The sequence below is a fragment of the Melanotaenia boesemani genome, chromosome 1 (assembly GCF_017639745.1).
Source record: "Melanotaenia boesemani isolate fMelBoe1 chromosome 1, fMelBoe1.pri, whole genome shotgun sequence".
Taxonomy (NCBI): Eukaryota; Metazoa; Chordata; class Actinopteri; order Atheriniformes; family Melanotaeniidae; genus Melanotaenia; species Melanotaenia boesemani.
Window position 1 is genome coordinate 736,614 of NC_055682.1, and position 23,539 is coordinate 760,152.

The 23,539-nt window shown below is 45.1% G+C and overlaps 1 protein-coding gene and 1 long non-coding RNA gene across 2 annotated transcripts in view; both read right to left on the reverse strand.

Moving 5' to 3' along the window:
• The window catches only part of LOC121641417 (transient receptor potential cation channel subfamily M member 1-like), a 132,421-nt gene that overhangs the window by 79,443 nt on the left and 29,439 nt on the right, over positions 1 to 23,539 (reverse strand). Inside the window, exons 7-8 of the mRNA XM_041987529.1 lie at positions 19,540 to 19,714; positions 19,330 to 19,453 (exon numbers count right to left, since the gene is read on the reverse strand). Coding sequence (XP_041843463.1) covers positions 19,330 to 19,453; positions 19,540 to 19,714 — 299 coding nt within the window. The remainder of the gene's footprint in view (positions 1 to 19,329; positions 19,454 to 19,539; positions 19,715 to 23,539) is intronic.
• On the reverse strand, positions 1,338 to 15,991 carry LOC121642142. The gene is made up of 3 exons (XR_006010844.1): positions 15,981 to 15,991; positions 14,849 to 14,859; positions 1,338 to 1,413 (listed from the first exon to the last, which is right to left on the reverse strand). It is a non-coding gene; the product is annotated as an uncharacterized LOC121642142 (long non-coding RNA).

Consider the following 23,539-nt stretch of genomic DNA (forward strand, 5'->3'; position numbering starts at 1 on the left):
CTGCCCACCAGCTGACAGCATCACCTCCAGCTGGTAACTCTGGCAGGCTCTGGTCTACACCACACCAGAGAATCTAAGATAAGAACCATTTAATTATCCCAACAGAGACATTTAACCTCCACAGAGGCAAAATATACGGTTAAAAAATAAACAGCAACCCTAAATATCCATATCTGCATCCATCGGTTCAACAGCAAAGCACAAGGCTAAAGTTGAGCCTACTGCAAGGTTAGCAGCTGGCTAGCTGAAATACTAGCAACCTAAACAGTTAACTTTATTTAGCCGAGACAATCAGACAATGCTGGAATTAACATTACAACTAGCTACTGTTAGATGGCTAGAACGTGTTTTCTCCAAAAAGATTGACTTACCTCGAATTAAGGTGTCTCATGAAAGGAGCTAAAGACGAGCTCGGCTCGGCGGAGTGTGTGTCAAGATTCTGAAGCAAGGGCCGAGATTCTGATTGGCCCAGAAAATGTCAATTAAAGATCCATTCTGAGCCTTCGACGCTACATGAAGTGGAGGCAAAATGAAACCGTCACCTCAGCTTGGAAGGGTGCTGATGGCCAGACCCCCCCTTAAAAAACTCTTGGTTCTACACGATTCACATAAATGACCCATTTGACCAACAAAACGTCGATTGTCGCCGAAAATGACAAGTTTGCAGCTCTGAATGCAAAGAGAATATAGGCTAGATATCACACGAGTGTTCATGGAGCAGCCATGTTTGTTCAGGTGGTCACATTTACACACAAACACGCACACTCCTGAGGCAAACATGAATGTTTGAGCCATAGTCAAAGAGAAAGACCTTCTAGATTTTTCCTTTTTTCCAATAAAACCATTTCTGAAGTGTATTATATGTTGTGGCGTCTGCTTATGCTCGTTTGTCCAGTTGTTGCAGCTCAGGTCTACGTTAGGTGTGTGTGTTACAGCCTACCCGGTAGTGGGGATTTCCATTTAGCCTCCAGTTTGAAAGGAGGACCCTTCGCTCAGATTCTCTGCAGCTCATCTCCGAAATCAACGAACTCAAAAAATAGTCTGAAATAAGTCTGGTGAGTTAGACGTACTTTGTTGAAGCTGTGAAGCTGGTTTGGAGACAGAGGGTCTGTTTGGGCTTGTGAGAGTCTGGACCGCGTGGGCGTACGCGGTGATAGCTGCGGGTTACAGGCCTGCAGCTGGTAATCCCTCTGTGTCCGCAGAGGTCCCCCGGTGGAAAAGGCCACCGGCTAAGAGTGGCCGGGTAAACTGATTACTCAGAGTCCGTGAAGACGTTCACGACTGTAAAGGGACACCCCCCCCCCCCCCTCCCACCCCCATTTTGCAGTCCTGAAGCCCACAGGCTGCACACCTGACCCGACTCAGTTCTTCCGCCAGGATAAAAGTCAGCAGAGACCCACTGATATAAAAACACTATCACCATGTCCTACGAACTGAGACTGATGCCCACCCCTACCTGCTCCACCTGCTCCTACCTGCTCCACCTGGTGTTCTATAGGATTCTAGATCTCCAGCAGTTACCACCAGAGAGTTCCTCTGCTTCCAGTTTCAAAGAGACTGAAACCAGATGTTTGATGGACGTGTAAACATCTGCTTTTGGATGGTGGAACACCATCCTCCACAACGCTCCTGATCATGCCTTTTATTCAGAGGACAATCGGGACAAGAAAACTGTGCGACCTTTCCGGGCCAGTTTCCGTGGTGGCGTGGCCACTGGGCTGAGGTGGGTGGTGGGGGCCAGAGGTTGGAAAACCATCCAGGTCTGCTGACCAGAGACAGAACATCCATGTGGTGAGAAGGGTCATTGGACATAAAATGAAAAGGCGGTTTGCCATCTGACTGATCCCCGGCAGAGCTGACTCGGAGATGGAAGCAGTCATGTGACCACGTGACACTGATGGTGAGATGTTCTGATTTCTTACCATAAATAGTTCATGATTTAATACAAAACTCTGTTAATACACCAAAGTTTAACAGTTCTTATCTTTATGAAGAGAAGACACTAAAAGTAAACGAAAGACAGCTTCAGTTCTAGAGTAGGTCTGCACATAAGACGAGTTCACAGCTGGAACAAGAGACACACACATGTACACACACATTTACATGAACACACACACATGGTGTGTCCCAATTCAGGGTCTGCACACTTCGAAGTGCGGATTCGTCGGCCACATACGTCATCGCGGTGCGCGAAGTACTGTCCCAATTCACAGAATTTGAAGGACCCTCCGAATCCACCCTTCGAATCCGCACTTCGTTTGGCCTCAAACGAAGGATGCTGGTGATGCATCCTTCGCGGCCTCTTTTCTCCCATAATTCCTTGCGCACAGGACGGTGGCGAATCAGCAACCTCAGAAGAGTCGTATTAAGTTTAAATAAAGTTTTATTTTAAAAAAAAGTTCGTTTTTTTAACTACACTTTAGTATAAACGTTACAAAACCAAGTATATTTAAAGCATGTTTGTTAAATGGTGACATTAAAATTCGGTAATATTTGATATTCAGTTACTTTTAAGGGGTTAATGAACTGTGTACCGGATGGAAAACAACAAAGCCTCAAACCGTTTTTTTTTTTTTTTGTTTGTTTTTTTTTAAACTGTCGGTGTTGCCTCTCTGTTCAGCGTCTGCTGACGTTTCCTACAAGTAATTTCTGAGGTTTAAGTGATTAAACGTCCTGTGTTGTTGCTATGGGAAATTCTTGTAGACTAGGTAGGCTGTCCCATTTCACGAACTTTAAGCAGACTTCGAAGTGTGTAGACTACGGAGGACACTCTGTAGCCTACGTAGTCTGCGCACTTCGAAGTGTGCAGACCCTGAATTGGGACACAGCTACACGCTCACTGCAATGAAGTACCTGTTGCTACTGACGACATGACAACATGACATGAAGAGCTACTAACCCTGTCTGGTTTAGAAAACAGAGAACATGTTTAGCGAGCTGGTGGCAGCAACCTTTCCTCAGGTCTCCAACACTGATCGGCTCCTTGTTTTAAAAGAAAGAGAAATGAGTAAAACCAGATGAAAATAATATTTTCTTTATTTGATCCTTCAGATGCATCCTAACGGTGACTCACTGACACATGAATTTATATTTCCTCCAGATTACCGTCTAACCGCTGACCCAGGATCTGATAAGATGGTTTCTCTCTCATTCCTACAGCTGAAGCAGTGAGAGAGTAAAACCTTCCTCCAGAGGTGGAAACGCCAACATGCTGATCCTTATGTGTATTTATGTAAATACCGAACAGCAGTTTCCCTGCTTGGTTCTGTGTGGTGATGCAAGCTGCAACTCTCCTGATTTCCTGACAACTTTAAGTGTGTGCGTGATTCGCACCAACACTGCTTGTGTGTCTCTGGGTCCTGATTATTTTATTTTTGCTCACATTTGGTTTAAGTTACGGTTTTGAATATCTTGGTATCTATAATTTCTTATAAACCTGAAACAGCTTCATTTTGCTCTTAAAGTGTTACAGCCACTCAGTCTGTCATTCCACTCTCAGCCAGTCACTCCACTCCATCTGCACTTCCCTGATCCTCCACACCTGGTCCTGCTCTGCTCATCATCATCATCAAGCCAACCTGTCACACCTGTCTCCCATTGACTCTCCAGCCCTTATATACTCCACCTTCTCAGTTACTCCTTGTCGGACCTTAAACCTACACATCTTATGGACTCTCTGTTCCTGCATTCCTCAACCCCCCTTGCCTTCTTCAGTATTGGTACCAGTATGAATCTTCCTCTCAGTACTGATCTGTATTAAAGCATAGTTAACCTGATCTTGTCTCCTTGGAGTCTTGAGTAACAAAAAGGCTGCATAATAACTGAGTCGTGGTCTCATGTGTGAACCATAACATACTGCATTTAGGGGTTATTAGCAGCCACATCCACATATACTGGAATGATTTTCTTTGGTATTGATCTGTCATGGCTCATTGGTAAATTAAAATGGATAACATGGCTCTTTGAGATCAAGGTCCCAAACATATATAAAAGAAGAAAAATACATGTTTTACTTTTAAGAATCAACACTGAAGGCCTGATCTATGTTTCAACCAAGCAAACTAAAGATCTGAAATCTGTCAGAACAGGAAAAAAAAAAGAGGATGGATTAATAAACAGTTTGCTTAGAGGAAAATAAATCCCTGGCACTTAGAGGAAAATGGTTATTATTTACCCATTTGTACCCTTATAAATACACATATACAAACACTTCATGCATTCACGTTCCCAAACATGCATCTAATGATAATCCCACATCTACACCCACGCCATATAATACAAGAGCACCATTCCCCCCCCCGGCCCACTCAGGCTACTCTCAACCCGCCCAACAACCTCGCACCCCACCTCCACTGTTTACCCATCCACCCAAAACCCCACCTATCCACCCTCCCACCCAACCAACGTCCAGTAACTCCAGATGACGCTGGACGATGCCCGATAACGCCACTCTGGGTGTTGGACCGGTGCGTGGGTTCAGATCTGAGTTGGTTCTTCAGGTTTTGTCCCTGACTCAGGCTCCAGATCCAGACTGGTTCTAATCTGGCAGCAGATCAGTGGGAGTGAGTTGATGCTCACATTGTTTTACATCCAGCTGCAGATGTTCTGTGGGAGCAGCTGAGGATTGTGGGATTAAATAAATGGATGCTGACAGAACAATCCCCATTAAGTGCTGCATTAAATGTAAAAGCTTTGTGATTATGTTAATGTTGCAGTGAGCAGGTGTGTCAGCATGTGAGGCCACAGACTGGCTCAGATACACGACTTTAACCAGTTTAACCAGTCAGCATGTACACCAGCTGGTATATCTATTAAAAACCTGTGTAAGTCAAGCTGTAAAACTCCCGTTTCAGACCGTCTCTGAGGATAAACATGGTCTAATAACAGCCATGTTTGATGATGATGACGTTTTCAGCATGTAAAAGCTTGACGTCCTCCTCTGCCATCTGCTTTGTTCTAAACACTCCTTTCAGGACTCACCGCTGTCTCTGTATCCTCTTCTTCATCATTACATCCCCTCTGGTTCATGTTAATGCAGAAAACTGCTCAGCTTCACCCTCCTCATCTTCATCCTCTGCAAGGTTAATGTTACACTCTGGAAACCGCAGTTTGTTGACGGTCCCTAGAACTGAATCTGTAGGACTGTTCTCCTCTTAGTCTGACTGAGGCTGGACACTCTGGTCTCCATGACGACTGTTTTATTTTCTGAACAGACTCTGTTCCCTCAGACAAGGACAACAGACAAGACTCAAGACTGTTTGTTATTATATAAGTGCAGTACACATGTATTCCAGTACAACCCGTCCAAGAGTAGACAGCAACCACGTGTAAAAACAAACAGGATCAGGCAGACTGAGACAGCAGTATAATATATTAATATTAGATATAGATGGAAGAGATAATATGACGGGTAGAAGATGAGGCTGGAAAGGCCCAGCATGGAGATGCAACAGTGAGACCAAAACAACGTGATAAGACAGAGCCTAGAGGAAACCTTAAGAAAAAACCACCTCAGCCCCTCCTGAAGAAAGCCCCAAAGCTCTCAACGAGGACCCACCCCCTTCATCTCATCATCCTCCATCCAAGCCACCCTCCCTCTCCCCATCCTCCCCACCCCTCCTGAACTTCACCTACCAGATGAAAGAGCTGGTCACTATTGTGACCAAACTAACCCCATGCCCCAGTATGTTTCTGTCTCCCATAAACCCCCCACCGGGGCAGCTAAATGGGGGGCACCCAGCCCCTCCTGTACCACCATGCCAGCTTCATGTTTGGGATGTATGATGTGTGGAGGGTCCAGGCTGTGTAGATAACAGCAGTCATGATTTCCCAGTTCCAGCTGGACCCCTGTTTATTAGAAGGTCCAAAAATATCTGGACTGTTTGGCAACAGAAGGAGAAAAGCAGTTCGGTCAGAACACAGAGAGCTGCTTTCTAAAAGGTTTCTAAGTAGAGTTAACATACCCTGTGAGCCACAGCGTGCCCCCAAACATAGAGTAAACAATTCCAAACCCATTAAGTTAGCTTTATTAAATGTTAGGTCATTAGCAGGGAAACATTTTAATTAATGATTTTATGTTTTTAACAGAAACCTGGTTAAACCAAGATAATAACACAGCTGCCCTGATAGAGTCAACCCCTCCCAACTTTAGTTTTATCAGTGAGGTCAGACTGAACAGGAGAGGAGGAGGAGTTTTATTTAATGAATCATTTCAGTGTAAGCAGTTATCTCTTGGAAGTTTTACTTCTTTTAAATATGTGGCTCTTCAGTTGAAAGCTTATCATAAAATAATATAGCTAAATTTCTATAGACCACCAGGGCACTGCGCAGAATTTTATAAAGAGTTTAGTGAACTGCTGCTACAATCTGTTTGGATTTTGACTGTGTAATTACAATCCTCCCGATAAGGGGACTAAAGATCTGAGTAACAGTCTGGAGAACTTTGGGCTGACTCAGCATATAACAGAGCCCACACACGTTAAAGGACACACTCTAAACTTGGTGATTTCAAAGGGTTTGGACGTTTCCATGTTTACTGTGTGTGATGTGGCCTGTCTGATCATTACTGTGTTTTCTTTGAGATACGATTCCTGTTCACACTAATGTCTCAGAAGAGGTGACCACAGAACGTGTATAACTGAAAACACAGCTGGGATGTTTAACCAGGTCTTCTCTTTAACACCTGCACTGTCAGGGGCTTCAGCCAATGAGCTTGCTGCTAGTCATTTTTTTTACTTTATTGCCTTAGAACGCAAAATCACAGGCAATTAACATAACATATTAACAAGTATTAACACGTGTTGAGATTGGGCTCATCCTAGTAGGTACAAAGAAGACAGTAGGCATATGCAGAATGGGGGAAATACACAACATACATTCCAATACAAAACAAGTATTAGTCAAAAAGAGTAGACACTCTCGACCATCTTTTTGAAAAAATATCAATTTTCAGTTGTAGTTGGGCAGTCATCACTGGACATTCCATCAAATAAACCTGTTTTAATTTTTTCTTCCACTGAGCTATAGTTGGTGGGCAAGGCTTAAGCCAGTTTAGGGTGATGGTCTTTCGTGCAACCAGCAGTAGGACATGCAAAATATAACACTGATCTTTGGTGAGAAGGTCATTGGTGTACAAGTCCAGAAGGAATATGAGAGGATCCATGGGGAGGTCTGTCCTTAAGATGTCCTCTATGTTCTTTTTGATATTCTCCCAGAATGATCTTATTTTGGGCAGTCCCAAAAAACATGGGTGTAGTCACCAACCATGCCACAGTTTCTCCAACACTTGTCTGTAGTGGTACTTTTAGACATGTATGTCCTTAAAGGGGTTCTAAAAAATCTAGTTTTTGTTTTCCTGTCGAACTCTCTCCAGAGTTGGCTTCCAATTCTTTGTGACAGTCAGAACATACATTTTCCCACATCTCATCTGTTAAAACTTGCTGCTAATTTTAATGCTAACATGCTAAATATTATGGATGCTATTGTTCCTATTAAAGTGAAAGTTGTCTCTGGAACCAGACCTGGTCCAAATTGTGAACTGGTTTCATTTCAGGCGTCTTCCCAGAACTTCCAAAAACAACTGTAATCAAACCTCTGCTAAAAAGGACAATCTAGAGACAAATGAGCAACTGCAGGCTGATCTCAGATCTTCTGTTTCTCAGTAAGATCATAAAAAGTCGTTTTTCATCAACTAAACTATTTTTAACACAAAACAACTGCTACGATGTCTTCCAGTCAGGTTTTAGACAGCACCACAGCACTGAGATGCTCTGACCAAAGTCATTAATGACATATGTTTGAACACAGACGATGGAAAAATGTCAGTCTTAGTCTTACTGGACTTCAGTGCTGCATTTGATACAGTCGCCCACAATATATTACTCCCGACTGGAGAACTGGGTGGCCTCTCTGGTGCTACGCTGGTTTAAATCTTTTTTAGAGAACAGGAAGTACTTTGTCTGAGCTGCGCTTCGTCTGGTCCCTCCCCTAGACACCTGTTTGCCATGGGTGACCCTACCAGGGGCATGCGCCCCCGACAACATAGCTGCTAGGATGTCAGGACACACAAACTCCTCCACCACGATAAGGTGTCTGCTCATGGAGTTCTCCCACCAACACGTCTTCTGATGAGGAAGCAGAGTCTGGGGTAGCTGGTGCTGGCTCACCTATCTCTGGGGCTGAGGTCGCTGAGGTGGTTAAAAATCTCCTTGGTGGCAAGGCCCCGGGGGTGGATGAGGTCCGCCCGGAGTTCCTTAAGGCTCTGGATGCTGTAGGGCTGTCTTGGTTGACAAGCCTCTGCAGCATCGCGTGGACATCGGGGACAGTCCCCCTGGACTGGCAGACTGGGGTGGTGGTCCCCCTCTTCAAAAAGGGGGACCGGAGGGTGTGCTCCAACTACAGGGGGATCACACTCCTCAGCCTCCCCGGTAAGGTCTATTCAGGGGTGCTGCAGAGGAGGGTCCGTCGGATAGACGAACCTCGTATTGAGGAGGAGCAGTGTGGTTTTTGTCTCGGTCGTGGAAGAGTGGGCCAGCTCTACACCATCTTTGGGGTCTTTGAGGGGGCATGGGAGTTTGCCCAACCAATCTGCTCGCTTGTAAGAGCTGTCTGGTCCCTGTACGACCGGTGTCAGAGCTTGGTCCGCATTGCAGTAAATCAGAATCGTTTCCAGAGCGGGTTGGACTCCGCCAAGGCTGTCCTCTGTCACCGATTCTGTTCATAATTTTTATGGACAGAATTTCGAGGCGCAGCCGAGGTGTGGAGGGGATCCGGTTCGGTGGCCTCAGGATTGGGTCTCTGCTCTTTGCGGATGACGTGGTTCTGTTGGCTTCATCGGGACGTGATCTTCAGCTCTCACTGGAGCGATTCGCTAGGGTCCTGCCCCAAGTGGAGGAGCTCTCCCTTAGAGATAGGGTGAGAAGCTCAGTGATCTGGGAGGGGCTCAGAGTAGAGTCGCTGCTCTCGATTTACCGGTCGATCTACGTTCCTACTCTCACCTATGGTCATGAGCTGTGGGTAATGACCGAAAGAGAGATCTCGAATACAAGCTGCCGAAATGAGTTTCCTCCGCAGGGTGGCCGGGCTCTCTCTTAGAGATAGGGTGAGAAGCTCGGTGATCCGGGAGGGGCTCAGAGTAGAGCTGCTTCTCCTCCACATCGAGAGGAGCCAGATGAGGTGGCTCGGGCATCTGGTTAGGATGCCTCCTGGACACCTCCCTGGTGAGGTGTTCCGGGCACGTCCCACCGGAAGGAGGCCCCGGGGCAGACCCAGGACACGCTGGACAGACTACATCTCTCGGCTGGCCTGGGAACGCCTCGGGATCCCTTCGGATGAGCTGGTGAATGTGGCCGGGGAGAAGGAAGTCTGGGTTTCTCTGCTTAGGCAGCTGCCCCGCGACCCGACTCCGGATAAGCGGAAGAAAATGGATGGATGGATGGAGGGAGGAAGTACTTTGTGTCAGTAGGTAACTTTACATCTGAACAGACAAGAATTACATGTGGAGTTCCCCAAGGTTCCATCCTGGGGCCTCTTCTGTTTAACATCTACATGCTGCCACTGCCACACGTCATAAATAACAATAACATTAGTTACCATAGCTACGCAGATGACACACAGGTATATATTATAATGTCACCAGGAGACCGAGGCCCCGTACAGGCTCTTGGTAAATGTATTGAGGAGATTAATGACTGGATGTGTCTGAACTTTCTCCAGTTAAACAAAAACTAAACTGAGGTGATGGTCTTTGGAGCCAAAGAGGAACGATTAAGTGTCACCACAGAGTTTCAGTCTATACACCTAAAAACCACCAACCAGACCAGAAATCTGGGCGTAGTGATGGACTCAGGCCTAAACTGTGAGAACTACATGAAGGGAACCACAAAGTCAGTCTACTATCAGCTTAAGAATATATCAAGGGTAAAAGATGTGATGTCTCAGCAGGACCTGGAAAAACTAGTCCAGCTTCCATCTTTAGTCGGCTTGATTATTGTAACAGTGTATTTACACACAATCACAGATTTCATCCATCCACCTATTTGTGGGGAACCTTAGCTTGGTCTCATGATGGTTTAAGGCACATGTGTCAAACTCAAGGCTCCTGGGCCAAATCCAGCCAACCGTAATCATTTATGTAGCCCTCTGGAGATTGCTATAACTGTCTAATCAGCGCAGCTGCTCCCATCATGCAGCAGCCTTAAGTAACAGCATCCTGCCACCAGAGGGTAGTGTTCACTTTGACATTTAACTAGCACAGTTTTTTTTTGTTTGTTTGTTTGTTTGTTTGTTTTTTTAAGCAGGAGATGAAGATGAAAGGAAGTAACCCAAAATGTCCAAGAAAAGAAAAATTGATGCTGTCGAATGCCTGTTTGTGCTTCACGGAGAAAAACTGTGTTACGAGGCTGTTGCTAATGAAGGAGTACAACTTCAGCACAAAACACAGAGCTATATATGCTACTGTTAGCCGCGATGAAAAATGTCAACTCATTAAAGACATAAAAAATAGTCTGCAATCCCAGCAGAATATGTTTACAAAAGCCTCAGCCAGACATGATGCAGTGCTGAGAGCCAGCTTCATCGCAGCTGAGGATATCGCCCGTGCTGCCGTGTTATTCGTAGGGTGCCTTTTTGAAGCAGTGCATGCGCACGGTGAGTGAGCAGGTGTGTCCTGACCAAATGCAGCATTAAGCAGCACCAGTTTGACAGTTTGACACCATTGCAGAGAGGGTGACGGAGCTGGCAGCAGAGCTGGCAAAAGACACAAATAGTTATGTGGCCTTTTCAATCGCATGATGAACGCACCAATAATACGGACCCTGCACGGCCATCTACTTTCATACGCGGTGTGAGGAAAGACACGAGTGTCTGTGAGGAGCTCTTGGATGTAACATCACTGCATGGGACCACAACAGGAAGGGACATTTTTGAAGCGGTGGAGATGTACAACCTGGTCGCTGCTTTTCACCATCAACTGCATCTTCAGAAATCTCAAACAAAACAATCTGATCCACGTCCCTTTCTGTCCGAGCATCTCAGCCACATTTCCCGGTTCTTGACCCTCTGCTTCTCTGACTTCAGAACACGTCATTCAGGGTTTGGCATCTTCTCCAGTCCTTCCACAGCAGATGTCTACGGTTCTTCTTATGTCCTTCAGTTAGAATTAATAGATCGCCAAAGTGATGGTGACTTGAGAGCAAAGTTCCAGGATGCTGAAATCCAAGACTTTTACCGGCTTCAAAAGGCCACAGCTTGACTTCATGCTGTCCATGGTGTTTTCAGTCATGCATAGATCCCGTCTCACTGATGACCGCCTTCTCGCTGTCTTGAGGATTGCCACTGCACAAGACATGAAGCCAAAAATCGCCAAGCTAAGCTCTGGAAAACGGTGTCAGACATCAGGCCAGAAAACAAATAGGCAAGTATTAAAAAAATATTATTCACACACACATATTATATATATTACCATGAATAAGAGTTATGTGCGGAGTTTAATGGTTGGGCTTGCTTTGTGCTTAGTGTGTTTTACAGGACTTGATGGCGGATGAGGATGGTGCGTGATAGAATAGAATAGAATAGAATAGAAGTACTTTATTCATCCCAAGCTGGGAAATTTAGGTGTTGCAGTGGTACAGTCATTTAGCAGTTGTGCTTCTTAAGGTAGCAAAAAAAATGAAAAACAGTATAAAAATTTCAATATTTACAAGACTTATACAATTAGGTATTTAGCTATACACAGTAAGAGTGAGAATAGCCAGCGAATAATATAGTCCAGTGCAATGATTAGTAGTGAAGATGAGGAGTTTAACTGTGCAAGGTTGATCCAGTCAGTGCAAAGATTCACCAGTTACAACAGTCACTCATATTGTTATCTCTGAGACCATGATGATGAGTTAAACAGTCTTATTGCGTGTGGCAGGAAAGATTTCCTGAAGCGGTCCTTGAGACAGCGAAGCTGTCTGAGCCTTTTGGAAAAGGAGCTCCGCTGTCTGTCCAGCACAGGGTGGAGAGGGTGGTCCGGGTTATCCAAGATAGATAACAGTTTGTTCAGTGTCCTCCTCTCCACCACTGCTTCTAAAGTGTCCTGTCTGCAGCCAATGACAGAGCCAGCCTTCCTGATCAGTTTGTTCAGTCTGTTGGTGTCACTGGCTGCAATGCTGCCCCCCCAGCAGACCACAGATGAGAACAGGGCACCGGCCACAACAGACTGGTAAAAGATTTCCAGCATCTTGCTGCACACGTTGAACGACCGCAGCTTCCTCAGGAAGTAGAGTCTGCTGCAGGCCTTCTTGTACACAGCTGTGCTGTTGGTCTTCCAGCTCAGTCTGTTATCAATAGTCACTCCCAGGTATTTATATTCCTCAACCGTGTCCACATCACTACCCAGGATGCAGAGGGGCTGTGGAGCTGATCCCTTCTTACTGAAGTCTAACACCATCTCTTTGGTCTTGTCCACATTAAGCAGCAGGTGATTCTTACCCGCCCACTCCACAAATCCGTCCACCAGCCCCCTGTACTCCTCCTCCCGTCCACCACTTATACACCCAACAACTGCAGAGTCGTCAGAATATTTCTGAAGGTGACATGACTCTGAGTTGTACTGAAAGTCTGTGGTGTATAAGGTGAACAGGAATGGAGAGAGCACAGTGCCCTGCGGGGCTCCTACATCACTCATCACCACATCAGACAGGACACCGCCCAGCCGGACAAACTGCGGCCTGTCTGTCAGGTAATCAGCGATCCAGGAGACAGAGGACCCGCCGACACCCATCAGCCGCAGCTTCCCACTCAGTAAAGAAGGCTGGATGGTGTTGAAGGCACTGGAGAAGTCAAAGAATGTGACTCTCACAATGCCTCCACTACCATCCAGGTGCGAGTGAGCTCGCTGCAGCAGATAGATGACAGCATCATCCACCCCCACACGTGGCCGGTAGGCAAACTGCAGAGGGTCGAGAGAAGGTTTCACCAGCGGCCTCAGGTGGGCCAACACCAGCCTCTCCAGCACCTTCATCACATGTGATGTAAGGGCAACTGGACGGTAATCACTGAGGCCAGATGGAGATGACTTCTTAGGAACAGGAACCAGGCAGGAGGTCTTCCAAAGTTGTGGCACCTTCTCCAGGCTGAGGCTCAGATTGAAGAGGTGCTGGAGAACTACAGACAGCTGGCTGGCACAGGTCCTCAGTATCCTGGGGCTGATACCATCCGGGCCAGCAGCCTTGTGTCTGTTCACTCTCTCCAGCTGTCTCCTCACCTGCCAGGCTGTTACAGTCAAGCCAGGGGAAGGGGTTGGGGCAGGGGGAGGTGTTATGGGTTGAAGTCCAGTCTGATCCAGTGGGCTCACTGTAGGGGGGGGAGGGGAGAGCAGTGGAGCAGTTGGAAGAGGGGGGAGGTGTGGGATGGCTGGGGTAGGGGCAGAGGAGACAGGGGGAGTCTGACAGCTAAACCTGTTGAAAAAGGTGTTAAGCTCGTTAGCTCTCTCCCTGTTACCATCAGCCAGTCTGCCTCTCCCCCCACATCCTGTGATCTCCTTCATTCCAGACCACACCTCCCTCATGTTGTTCTTCTGGAGTTTGGCCTCCAGCTTCCTCTTGTAAGAGTCCTTACACTCCCTCAACTTGTCCCTCAGTTGGTGCTGCACCCTCCTCAGCTCCTCCCTGTCTCCAGACCTGAAGGCTCTCTTCTTCTTGTTGAGTAGGGTCTTCAGGTCGCTAGTGATCCACGGCTTGTTGTTTGGGAAGCATCTAACAGTCCTGGAGGGCATGACAGTGTCCTCACAGAATTTGATGTATTCCGTGATGCTGTCCGTCATATTGTTGATGTCCTCCCCATGAGGCAGGCGGAGTGCATCCCAGTCTGTGCAGTCAAAGCAGTCCTGCAGGGCCTCCTCAGCCTCCTGTGTCCACCTCCTCACTCTCCTTGTGGGCACAGGCTGCTGCCGGACAATAGGCACATACTTTGGTGAAAGCAGAACCAGGTTGTGATCTGATCTGCCAAGGGGGGGAAGGGCGGTTGCACTGTATGCTCCCTGTGCGTTTGCATACAGTAGGTCCAGAGTTTTATTGTCCCGAGTGGAGCAGTCCACATACTGAGTGAAGTCAGTCAGTGTTCTGTCCATGCTAGCATGATTAAAGTCCCCTGTGATTACCATGAAGGCATTTGGTTGCTGCGTCTGCAACCGGGAGACGACGGAGCTGATGACGTCAGCGGCGGCCTCCGCATCAGCTGATGGGGGAATGTAAGCAGTTAACACAATGGCTGATGTAAACTCTCTTGGCAAGTAATACGGCCGTAGCCCAACAGCCAGCAGTTCCACGTTTGGGTTGCAGAGACGTTCCTTGACACGGACGTGTCCGGGATTGCACCAACGTTCATTCACATAAAGCACAATCCCTCCTCCCTTCTTCTTACCGCTGTCTGTCACGTCTCTGTCCGCCCGCACGGTCACAAAGCCGGGTATAGCAACGCTGTGGTCCGGAATATGTGAGTGCAGCCACGACTCCGTAAAACTCAGTAAACTGCACCCACGGTACTCCCTCTGTGTTTTAATCAGCGCCGCCAGCTCGTCCATCTTGTTCGCCAGAGAGCGCACATTCCCCACTATGATGGCAGGAACAGCAGGCTTGTATCTCCACTTCCTTGCCTTCACCCTCACTCCGGCTCTGCATCCCCGGCGTCTCCTCCGTAGCTCCTTCGGGATATCGTGCCTGACCCCCGGCGACAGTACAGGTTTACTCAGCGCTAACAGCTGGTCGCGAGAGTAAACAATGGGCCTGCCACTGTGAGCGTTGCTCCGGGTTACGAGGAGTAACGAGAGCAGCAATAAAAGTGAAAAGAAGAACTTGGAGCATACAAAAACCATTGCTGTTCCGTTGCAATAAATAATAAACACAGCGAAAAACCAAAGGAAAGATAAAATAAATACTAAATAAATACTAAATAACAGTAAAAGCACCCGCAGAACTGGAGCTGCTGCAACAGGCGTCCGACCAGGACGGAGGCGCCACTTGATTGCTGTGGTCCAAGGAGAAGGGGTCATTAGTCAGGTCATCTCAGTTATTTCATGCATCAAACAGGCTTGAGCATCACAGCTGTGAGCTCAGACTGCTTACATTGACATTCTGAGTCATTTAAAAGATTTGCTTTGTGTGTGTTTCATATTTTCAGCCTGTGAATGTGTTCATTCAGCCCAGTGTAGAGTTAATTTGGCATTTATGCCAGACAGTTAGAGGCCCGTTTACTTCTCTCACATGTGACTCCAAGCTTCGAGGGAAGCTAGTACTTTGCTTTTAATGTTTGTTCTTGTGCACATAGTTGGAAAAGCTCAGGCTTTTTTTTAATGATCAGAGTTTCTTGGCTTGATTAATAAAATGTTAAAATAGCTGTGTGCTTAAATATTTTATCAATGAGAAAATTTTAATTTTAAGAACGAGTCATCCAATGCAGAGACAGCTATTTATTCATTTTTAACAACTTGTTAACGGCTAGTTTTACCCAAACATTCTGCCACAACCAGCTCATTGACGTCATGATCTTGATGTGGCCCAGAATGAAAATGAGTTTGATACCCCTGGTCTAAAGGGGTAATGTGAGGGTCTATGGAGGTCTCAGCTTGGTCAGAAGCCAACCAGAAAGCTGCAGCCACTCTGAAGGACTCTTCTGTCAGTGTACAGGACTATGTGACTATGGGACTGAGTACATCAGCACTCTTGTGGATGACATCATTCCCTCCATACAAGTCAGGAAGTTCCCCAACCAGAAGCCCCGGATAAACAGTCGGGTACGTCAGATGCTGCGTGCTCGCTCCACTGCATTTACATCTGGCAATGAGACCGAGTACAAAGCTGCAAAGTACGAACTGAGGAAGGCCATCAGAGCAGCCGAGCGGCAGGACAGACAGAAGCTGGACGGCTTCAACTCCACTGCTGAGTCCAGCATGTGGCAGGTCTGCAGCACATCACAGACTACAGGAGCAGCTCCAGCACCATCAGCACCACAGGCAGTCTGTCTGATGACCTCAACAAGTTCTACACCTGCTTTGAGTCTTTGTTTTTCTTTCTTCTTTATTTTCTTTCACTGCACCTTGCTGTAATGTTTTTATGTTTTATGTAAAGCACTTTGAATTGTCTTGTACATGAAATGTGCTATACAAATAAATTTGCCTTGCCTTTGAGACCTCCACCCCCCCACACAGAGAGGAGGCTCTCAGACACCTGGACAGCAACACCCCCTCCCCCTCACCAGTCGTCTCATCAGCCCAGGTAAACAAAGCTCTGAGGAGGATCAACCCCCACAAAGCAGCAGGGCCAGACAGCATCCCTGGACGAGCCCTCAGAACATGTTCCACTGAGCTGCCTGACATTCTCATCTCCATATTCAACCTGTCCCTCAACCAGAGAACTGGTCCATCCTGCTTTAAGACCACTACCATGGGCCCACATCCTGTTTTAAGACAACTACCATGGTCCTCTATCCTACTTTAAGACCACTACCATGGTCCCCCATCCTGCTTTAAGACCGCTACCATGGTCCCCCATCCTACTTTAAGACCACTACCATGGTCCCCCATCCTGCTTTAAGACCGCTACCTTGGTCCCCCATCCTGCTTTAAGACCACTACCATGGTCCTCTATCCTACTTTAAGACCACTACCATGGTCCCCCATCCTACTTTAAGACCACTACCATGGGCCCCCATCCTGCTTTAAGACCACTACCATGGCCCCCATCCTGCTTTAAGACCGCTACCTTGGTCCCCCATCCTGCTTTAAGAACACCTGGCTGTACTATCCCCTTAACTGAACCCTGTCCACCTGAGTACTCTAGCCTTAATCACCCAAGATTGTCTGGTCGTGGAGGGGGAATTGCGGTGATCTACAGATCTGATTACAAATGCTCCACCCTCCCTAATGATACGTTTTCTTCATTTGAATCCCTGGTCTTTCTTCTCTGTGGCCCACAACCTACATTTTGTGCCGTTATCTATAGGCCACCTAAAGCCACCACTGAATTCATTGAAGAATTCTCAGATTTTCTTGTGTGCACTGTTGCCAAATATGATAGGGTAATAATTGTTGGTGATTTTAACATACATGTCCCAGTTCTTCAAGTTTTACCACTGATTTTATTAGTCTTATAGATTCTTTTAACTTAGTCCAACATGTAAAAAATCCAACCCATAGCAGAGGACATACTCTTGACCTTGTCCTCTCCCTGGTAGTTGACATTGATAATGTAAACCTCTTGAATTTCTGTGTCTCTGACCATAAGGGTGTCTCATTCAAAACTAATTTGCATTCTACCATACAAAAGCTTACATCAAGCAGCCGTACTCGCAGTTTCAAACCCAACTCAACAAACAGTTTTAGCACCATGTTTCTGGCTGCATCGATTAGCAATGTGCAAACAAATGTGTCATCAGTAAATGAGCTCCTGGACAATTTCAATAATACATGCCAGGAAATTCTAGATACTATTGCCCCATATAAAACAAAACATGTCAAAAGGAATTTCCTACCCTGGCTTAATCATCATACTAGGTAGTTAAAACAACAATGCAGAAAAGCAGAATGGAAATGGAAAAAAGATAAACTTGTGGTATCTTTAGAAAACCTTAGACACCATATGCTTGTCTACCAATTGGATGAAGCGCGCAAATTGTATTTCTCAGAGTTAATCTCAAACAGAAACAATTCTAGAATATTATTTAAAACAATAAACTTAGTTACTTGCCCTCCTACCCCTACTATCGATGCTTCTGCTGCAAAATGTGAGCAGTTTCTCACTCATTTTGTTAATAAAATTGCCAACATTAGGAATAACATTCCACCTGCCCCTGGCAACTTTGATGTCCTGAACCAACCTGGGTCCTCACTGACACATTTTAAACAAATTTCTTAAAGGATCTTATTCAGCATGCAAATCCTACTACCTGCAAATTAGACATTCTGCCCACTAGATTTTTGAGGGGCATCTTCGACACCGTGGGTCCCCACATCCTCTCTATTATTAACAGTTCATTGTCGTCTGGTTGTGGTTGTTCAGGTAAATTTGTTTCCTTACTGGGCAAATGAGAATAAACACTCTTGTGAGGGTCTAAGGAGGTCTCAGCTTAGTCTCGTGAGGGTCTAAGGGGACCTCAACTTAGTCATGTGAGGGTCTCGGTGGGGGGATCTAAGCTTGGTCTCGTGAGGGTGTTGGGGGGGTCTCAGCTTGGTCTCATGTGGTTCTCGGTGGGGATTTAAGCTTGGTCTTGTGAGGGGCTTGGAGGAGGTCTCATCTAGGTCTTCTCGGCAGGGGTCTCAGCTTGGTCTCATGAGCATCTCGGTATGGGGGGTTTAAGCTTGGTCTTGTGAGGGTTTTTGGGGGTCTCATCTTAGTCTTATGAGGGTCTCGGGGAGGGTCTCAGCTTGGTCCCGTGGGGGGGTCTCAGCTTGGTCTTGGGGGGTCTCGGGGTCCCAGTTGTGAGGCAGGTTTATGTGATGTGGACAGAAACAAACTGAATGTCATGATTATGGGAAATGTGTGGGTCCTGACATGATCATGGGTCTTATGTTTAAATTAGTTAAGACCTTGTTTTGGGATTGTGGGGTGTATTGGGTTTTTGTTTATATTATGGCTTTAGGGTTCTTGGTTTATAATGTCATGTTGGGGTTCTTGTATTATAGTCAGGTTTTGTTATGTTATATTTTGAATCATGTTTTAAGTTCTGGTTCTAGGTTGAAGTAAAGTTAGGAATTTGTGTTACTCAGGTTACTATGTTTTCAATTAGTATGTAGGTCATGTGATTTTGTATAGGCTCCAGGTTCATTAGCACACCTGGGCTGGACACCAATCCCATTCAACTGTTTGCGTTTGTATTTATACTCCTGGGTTTGTTTATTCCTTGCCGGGTCCTTGTGGTTTCTACATGGTTTCACCAGGTTTCCCTGTTATTGCTTGTCTTAGTTTTTCATGTTTCTTTTTAGTCTTAGTTTGAACTTTTGTTATGTCAAGTCTTGTTGTTTTGGGCTGAAATAACATCACTCATCATCTGCACAATTCTGCCTCCTGTCCTCAACTGCCTGCGAGTGGGTCTAAACTCATCCTTCCCCTGGAAATCATTACACTGAATGGTGATGAACTGGGCAGAGTGGAGGATGAATGGTGACACAGACAACAGGATTAACAGCAGCCTCATTGTTGTCGTGGTAACAATGAAATATACGTATAAGACACTTTTATTAGTCCCTCAGTGGGGAAACTGCTTTGTTGCAACAGCATAGGTGCAATAGGTTCAATAATAGGCATAAGCACATGGGGGATGCAAACAGCACCTTGTGTTTGTCTGACCTACCAGACCCCTTTTCTTCATGCACTCCATCACCATGAGGAAGATCTGCAGGGCCTGGCTGCGGCTGTAGTTGAAGGTTTTTTGGATGGTGACCAGCAGCTGGTCTTTGACACTCTCACTCACCTGCCTGTGGAGGTGGAGCAGAAACACCTGGAGATGACCAGAGACCCCCACCTCTATCGTCTGGAGACTAACAAACAAATTCATCCTCACCCATCCTCCTCGCAGTATCGATGAGCGAAGGAGATGATGTCCGAGGCCCGTCCACTGCCGTCACAGACCACAACCGGGACTGGAGGGTCCTCCTTCAAGCTCTCCAGCACGATGGAGATGACATTAGGACCCCCTTCCAGGATTAGACACACCACCGGGACCCCCTGACCCAGACCTGGAACCACACAGACAGAATGACGACAACTAAGTACATCTGGTCCCAAACAGGATCTTAGTGATGGATCAGAACATCCCAGAATCTGATGGACCTCAGTTAAGTCATCACCAGAAGTGGACCAGGATGTAAAGAGTGGACATGTTCCTAATGGAACAGAACTCTTCATGCTCACAATGCAGCTTTACTTTTGGCTCCTAGAGGTTCTAAAAGTAGAACACTGACCCTCTCTCTACCTTAAGATCCTCTTCAAACTTTCCTTCCTAAAAGAATAATATAAATAATAATATAAAGAATATAAATCTTATAGCAGGTCTGGCTTGGTGACCCGGATCAATTCTTTAGTCCTGCTGCTATAGGCCGAGGCTGCTTGGGGACGTCCCATGATGCACCGGGCTCGTCTCTGCTGGGGGACGTCCCATGATGCACCGGGCTCGTCTCTGCTGGGGGACGTCCCATGATGCACCGGGCTCGTCTCTGCTATCTTTACTCTCCATGTAGAAATATCTGACATTGTTGTCATTCATCTGTGTTTCTCTTCTTTCTCAGCAGGAATCCCTGTGTATCCAACGCATGAGGTGTAACAGACCATTGGCACTGTTCTACTCCATTAGTTATCAAGCTTTACCAAAGTCTAAACACAGCACAGTAAAGCTGTAGAAAGATAAGCTTGATTTAGGCCAGATCTCAGGGAGTCTAGGAACGGCAGGAGGCTTGAGGTAAGTAACTACTGAAACACGCATACACAATTTTTGAGAAAACAACATGTATTAAATGATTCAGAACTTACAACATAACAGGGCCTAAATATACAGCTTTGAAAAGAATAGAAATAACATGTGCATACTTGTAATATTGAAAATAAACAGTTCCAGATCCTAATAATCTCAGTCCTTCCCACTCCACCAGGGAATCACTCCAACTTTAGTGGATGCTCGTGAATTCAGTCCACGTTTCTGAGTGTTATCGTGCAGTACGTCCCACCGCTCTCCAGGTGGGAGGAAGATCACTTCAGTTCCACACAGGCAGTGGCTCGCCAGCCATTAATAGAACAGTTTCTTGCAGGTCTTCAACCAATGAAACCTCGTCTCTGGTTCTTCAACTCTATATAAAAACCTGACCTATAGATCAGAAATAAATTACTCCTATATTTTTCAGACATAACCATTGCTGATTAGAGAACATAGATGTAATAATTCCCATTCCCAATTCCTACTTTAGTTGTACAACTTCTTTCACATTCATCACTCATGAAACTCATGAAACTTTCATGAAACAATGATGAAACTAAATTAATTTCAAAGGCTAACAAAAAGAGTATACACATTTGAAGAAAAAAAGGAGAGAAAAAAATATATTGCATACACGGTTTTCCCCATATTAACATCACAAAATTGCTAAGTTATCCAATGCAGAACAAAATGAAAGTAACAAAGTGCAATGATATTTTAATGTGGAAAAAGAAACCACGCCGCAGTTTCTCTATATAGCTAGTGTAGCCAAAGCTAATACTGTTAGCATATGTCTATGTGATTTAAAAAAAGCTAGCATAGCGGCTAGTGGACTTTTCCGCTTGAAACATCCACTGACCCAATGCGAGGGACGAATGGATTTAAGCTTTCGGTTGGTCCTCCACTCCTCAGGCTGACGGGACAACCATCTGGCCTTTACCCGTATTGTCCTCTTAAAGTTTAACATGAAATATTAAACGAACACATGAAAGTAACAGAATATAAGTCAACTACGCTACAGTTTGGCTCGTAATCTTACCACGAGGTTGGCTCGTCTCCCTCTCGTCAGAACGTGGCTCTATAGGCGGATTTATGCTCGCATGTTTGAGGCTCGGCGTAGCTCGATGCGCACCTCTTCCAGACTTTTTTCTTTCATGGCTTTCATATTGAGACAATGTCGATTTGTTTTAATAGATTGTTTGACCTCATTATAAAAGACAGAGAGAAGTGGTTTTTGGCTAGTGCATCGACTTTTGTGGATATGCCATTCGGCTACATATATAATAAGATTAATAATGTAAAATTGTTTTTTTTATTCCAGATGGATAATTAGTGAAGCCAAACTATCCGTGTTCAAAGGGAAAAGGTTACAATGCAAGTAAGAATCAGATTGCAAATGTTTTCCCATAATTTGGTGGAGAATGAGAAAGACCAAAATAAATGAAACACATCTTCAGGGTGTCCTTCACAAAAATAGCATTTCATATCTATGTTCTTTTTGCAAGGTTAAAACTTTGGATGTGTAAAATCTGTGAATTATGTTAAAAGTGACTTCTTTTACTTTGCTATTTAATGTATCCAGCCAGTAAGTTCCAAATCTCTTTCCAGTCAGGATTGTTAATAAAGCCATTCCAGTAAGATTCCACATATGGAACTGACACAACATCTTTCTGGAATAATGAGCATATATGACGATTACTGCTCCGTGTTGAAGAGAAACACATTTGGCCATTTTAAGACTTGGTCGGATCAATCGGTAGTAGTGTTGGATTCTGTCCTGTTTACCTTTAAATAGCATTAGTGTTCCATCTGGGATTTTTAACTATGTTAAACTCATTCAGAGGGATTGTGAGTCCATATTTTAAGCCAAACTCTTGATAAGTTATTAAAGACACATCTGGGTTAAATAGAAGATGGACCAGGAGTATACTGTGGGTGAACCAGAGAGGATAAAATAAAGATTTGTTTCTGTATGTGATGTCTTTATTGTTCCATATGTAGCATCTGTGTGGGGAAAATTGTGTTAGTTTTGAGGGGATTTTTTTTTTTTTTTTTTAACTTTTATTGCCAAACAGAAACAAGGCAATTTACATACAAACAATTTCAACCTGAGACTGGGCCTTAACTTCAGTACAAAGATACAAAATTACAAAGTTTACATTTTTCACCATACAAGGCTAAGGTAGATAACAAAAGAGAAGGAAAACAAAGCATCCTAGTTAAAGAAAGTTTCAATAGGTTCCATCGTTTTTCAAAACTCTGAGTTTTTAGTTGTAGTTGGGCAGTTAATTGTTCCATTTTGTAAACGTGCCTAATTTTCATTATCCAGTGATCAGTGTTCGGTGGATCAGGTTTCATCCAGTTAACCGTAATCATTTTCCTTGCTGTCATTAAAAGAATATGTAATAGAAAGCATTGATCATGAGTAAGATGGTCAGGGAACACATCTAGCAGAAAGATTATAGGGTTCAGAGGAATGTTTATCCTCAGTATTTTCTCCAACGTGTCTTTAACAGTTTTCCAGAAGTGTTGTATCTGAGGGCAGTCCCAGAAAATGTGACTGTGGTCACCCACAAGTCCACAGTTCCTCCAGCAGTTCTCAGTAGAACTACTTTTGGAAAGGAAAGTCTTAAGTGGTGTTCGGAAAAATCTCATTTTGACTTTCCAATCAAATTCTCTCCAGAGCTGACTCCAGATTCCCTTATGACCACTAACACAGATGTTTTCCCAAGAATCCTCCTCCAAGATGACATTCAGTTCCATCTCCCATTGTTGCTTAATATACTGGGTATTATCTGACATATCCATCATTAGTTTTTTGTACATCAAAGAAACCTGTTTTTTCATCGTTCAGGGGTTTTCTGATAAGTTTATAAAATGTTTTTCTATATTTGTTCCCTTTTAATACATTCCCAATCTGCATGTTGTGATACACATAGTGTCTGATCTGTAGGAATCTGTACAGGTCAGTAGAGGGGAGAGTAAATTTGTTCTTCAGTTGGGAGAAAGTCTTAAGTATATTCCCCTCAAACAACTGGCTTATTGTAATCAACCCACATTCTGACCATCTATCAAAGGTCCTATCACACAGGGA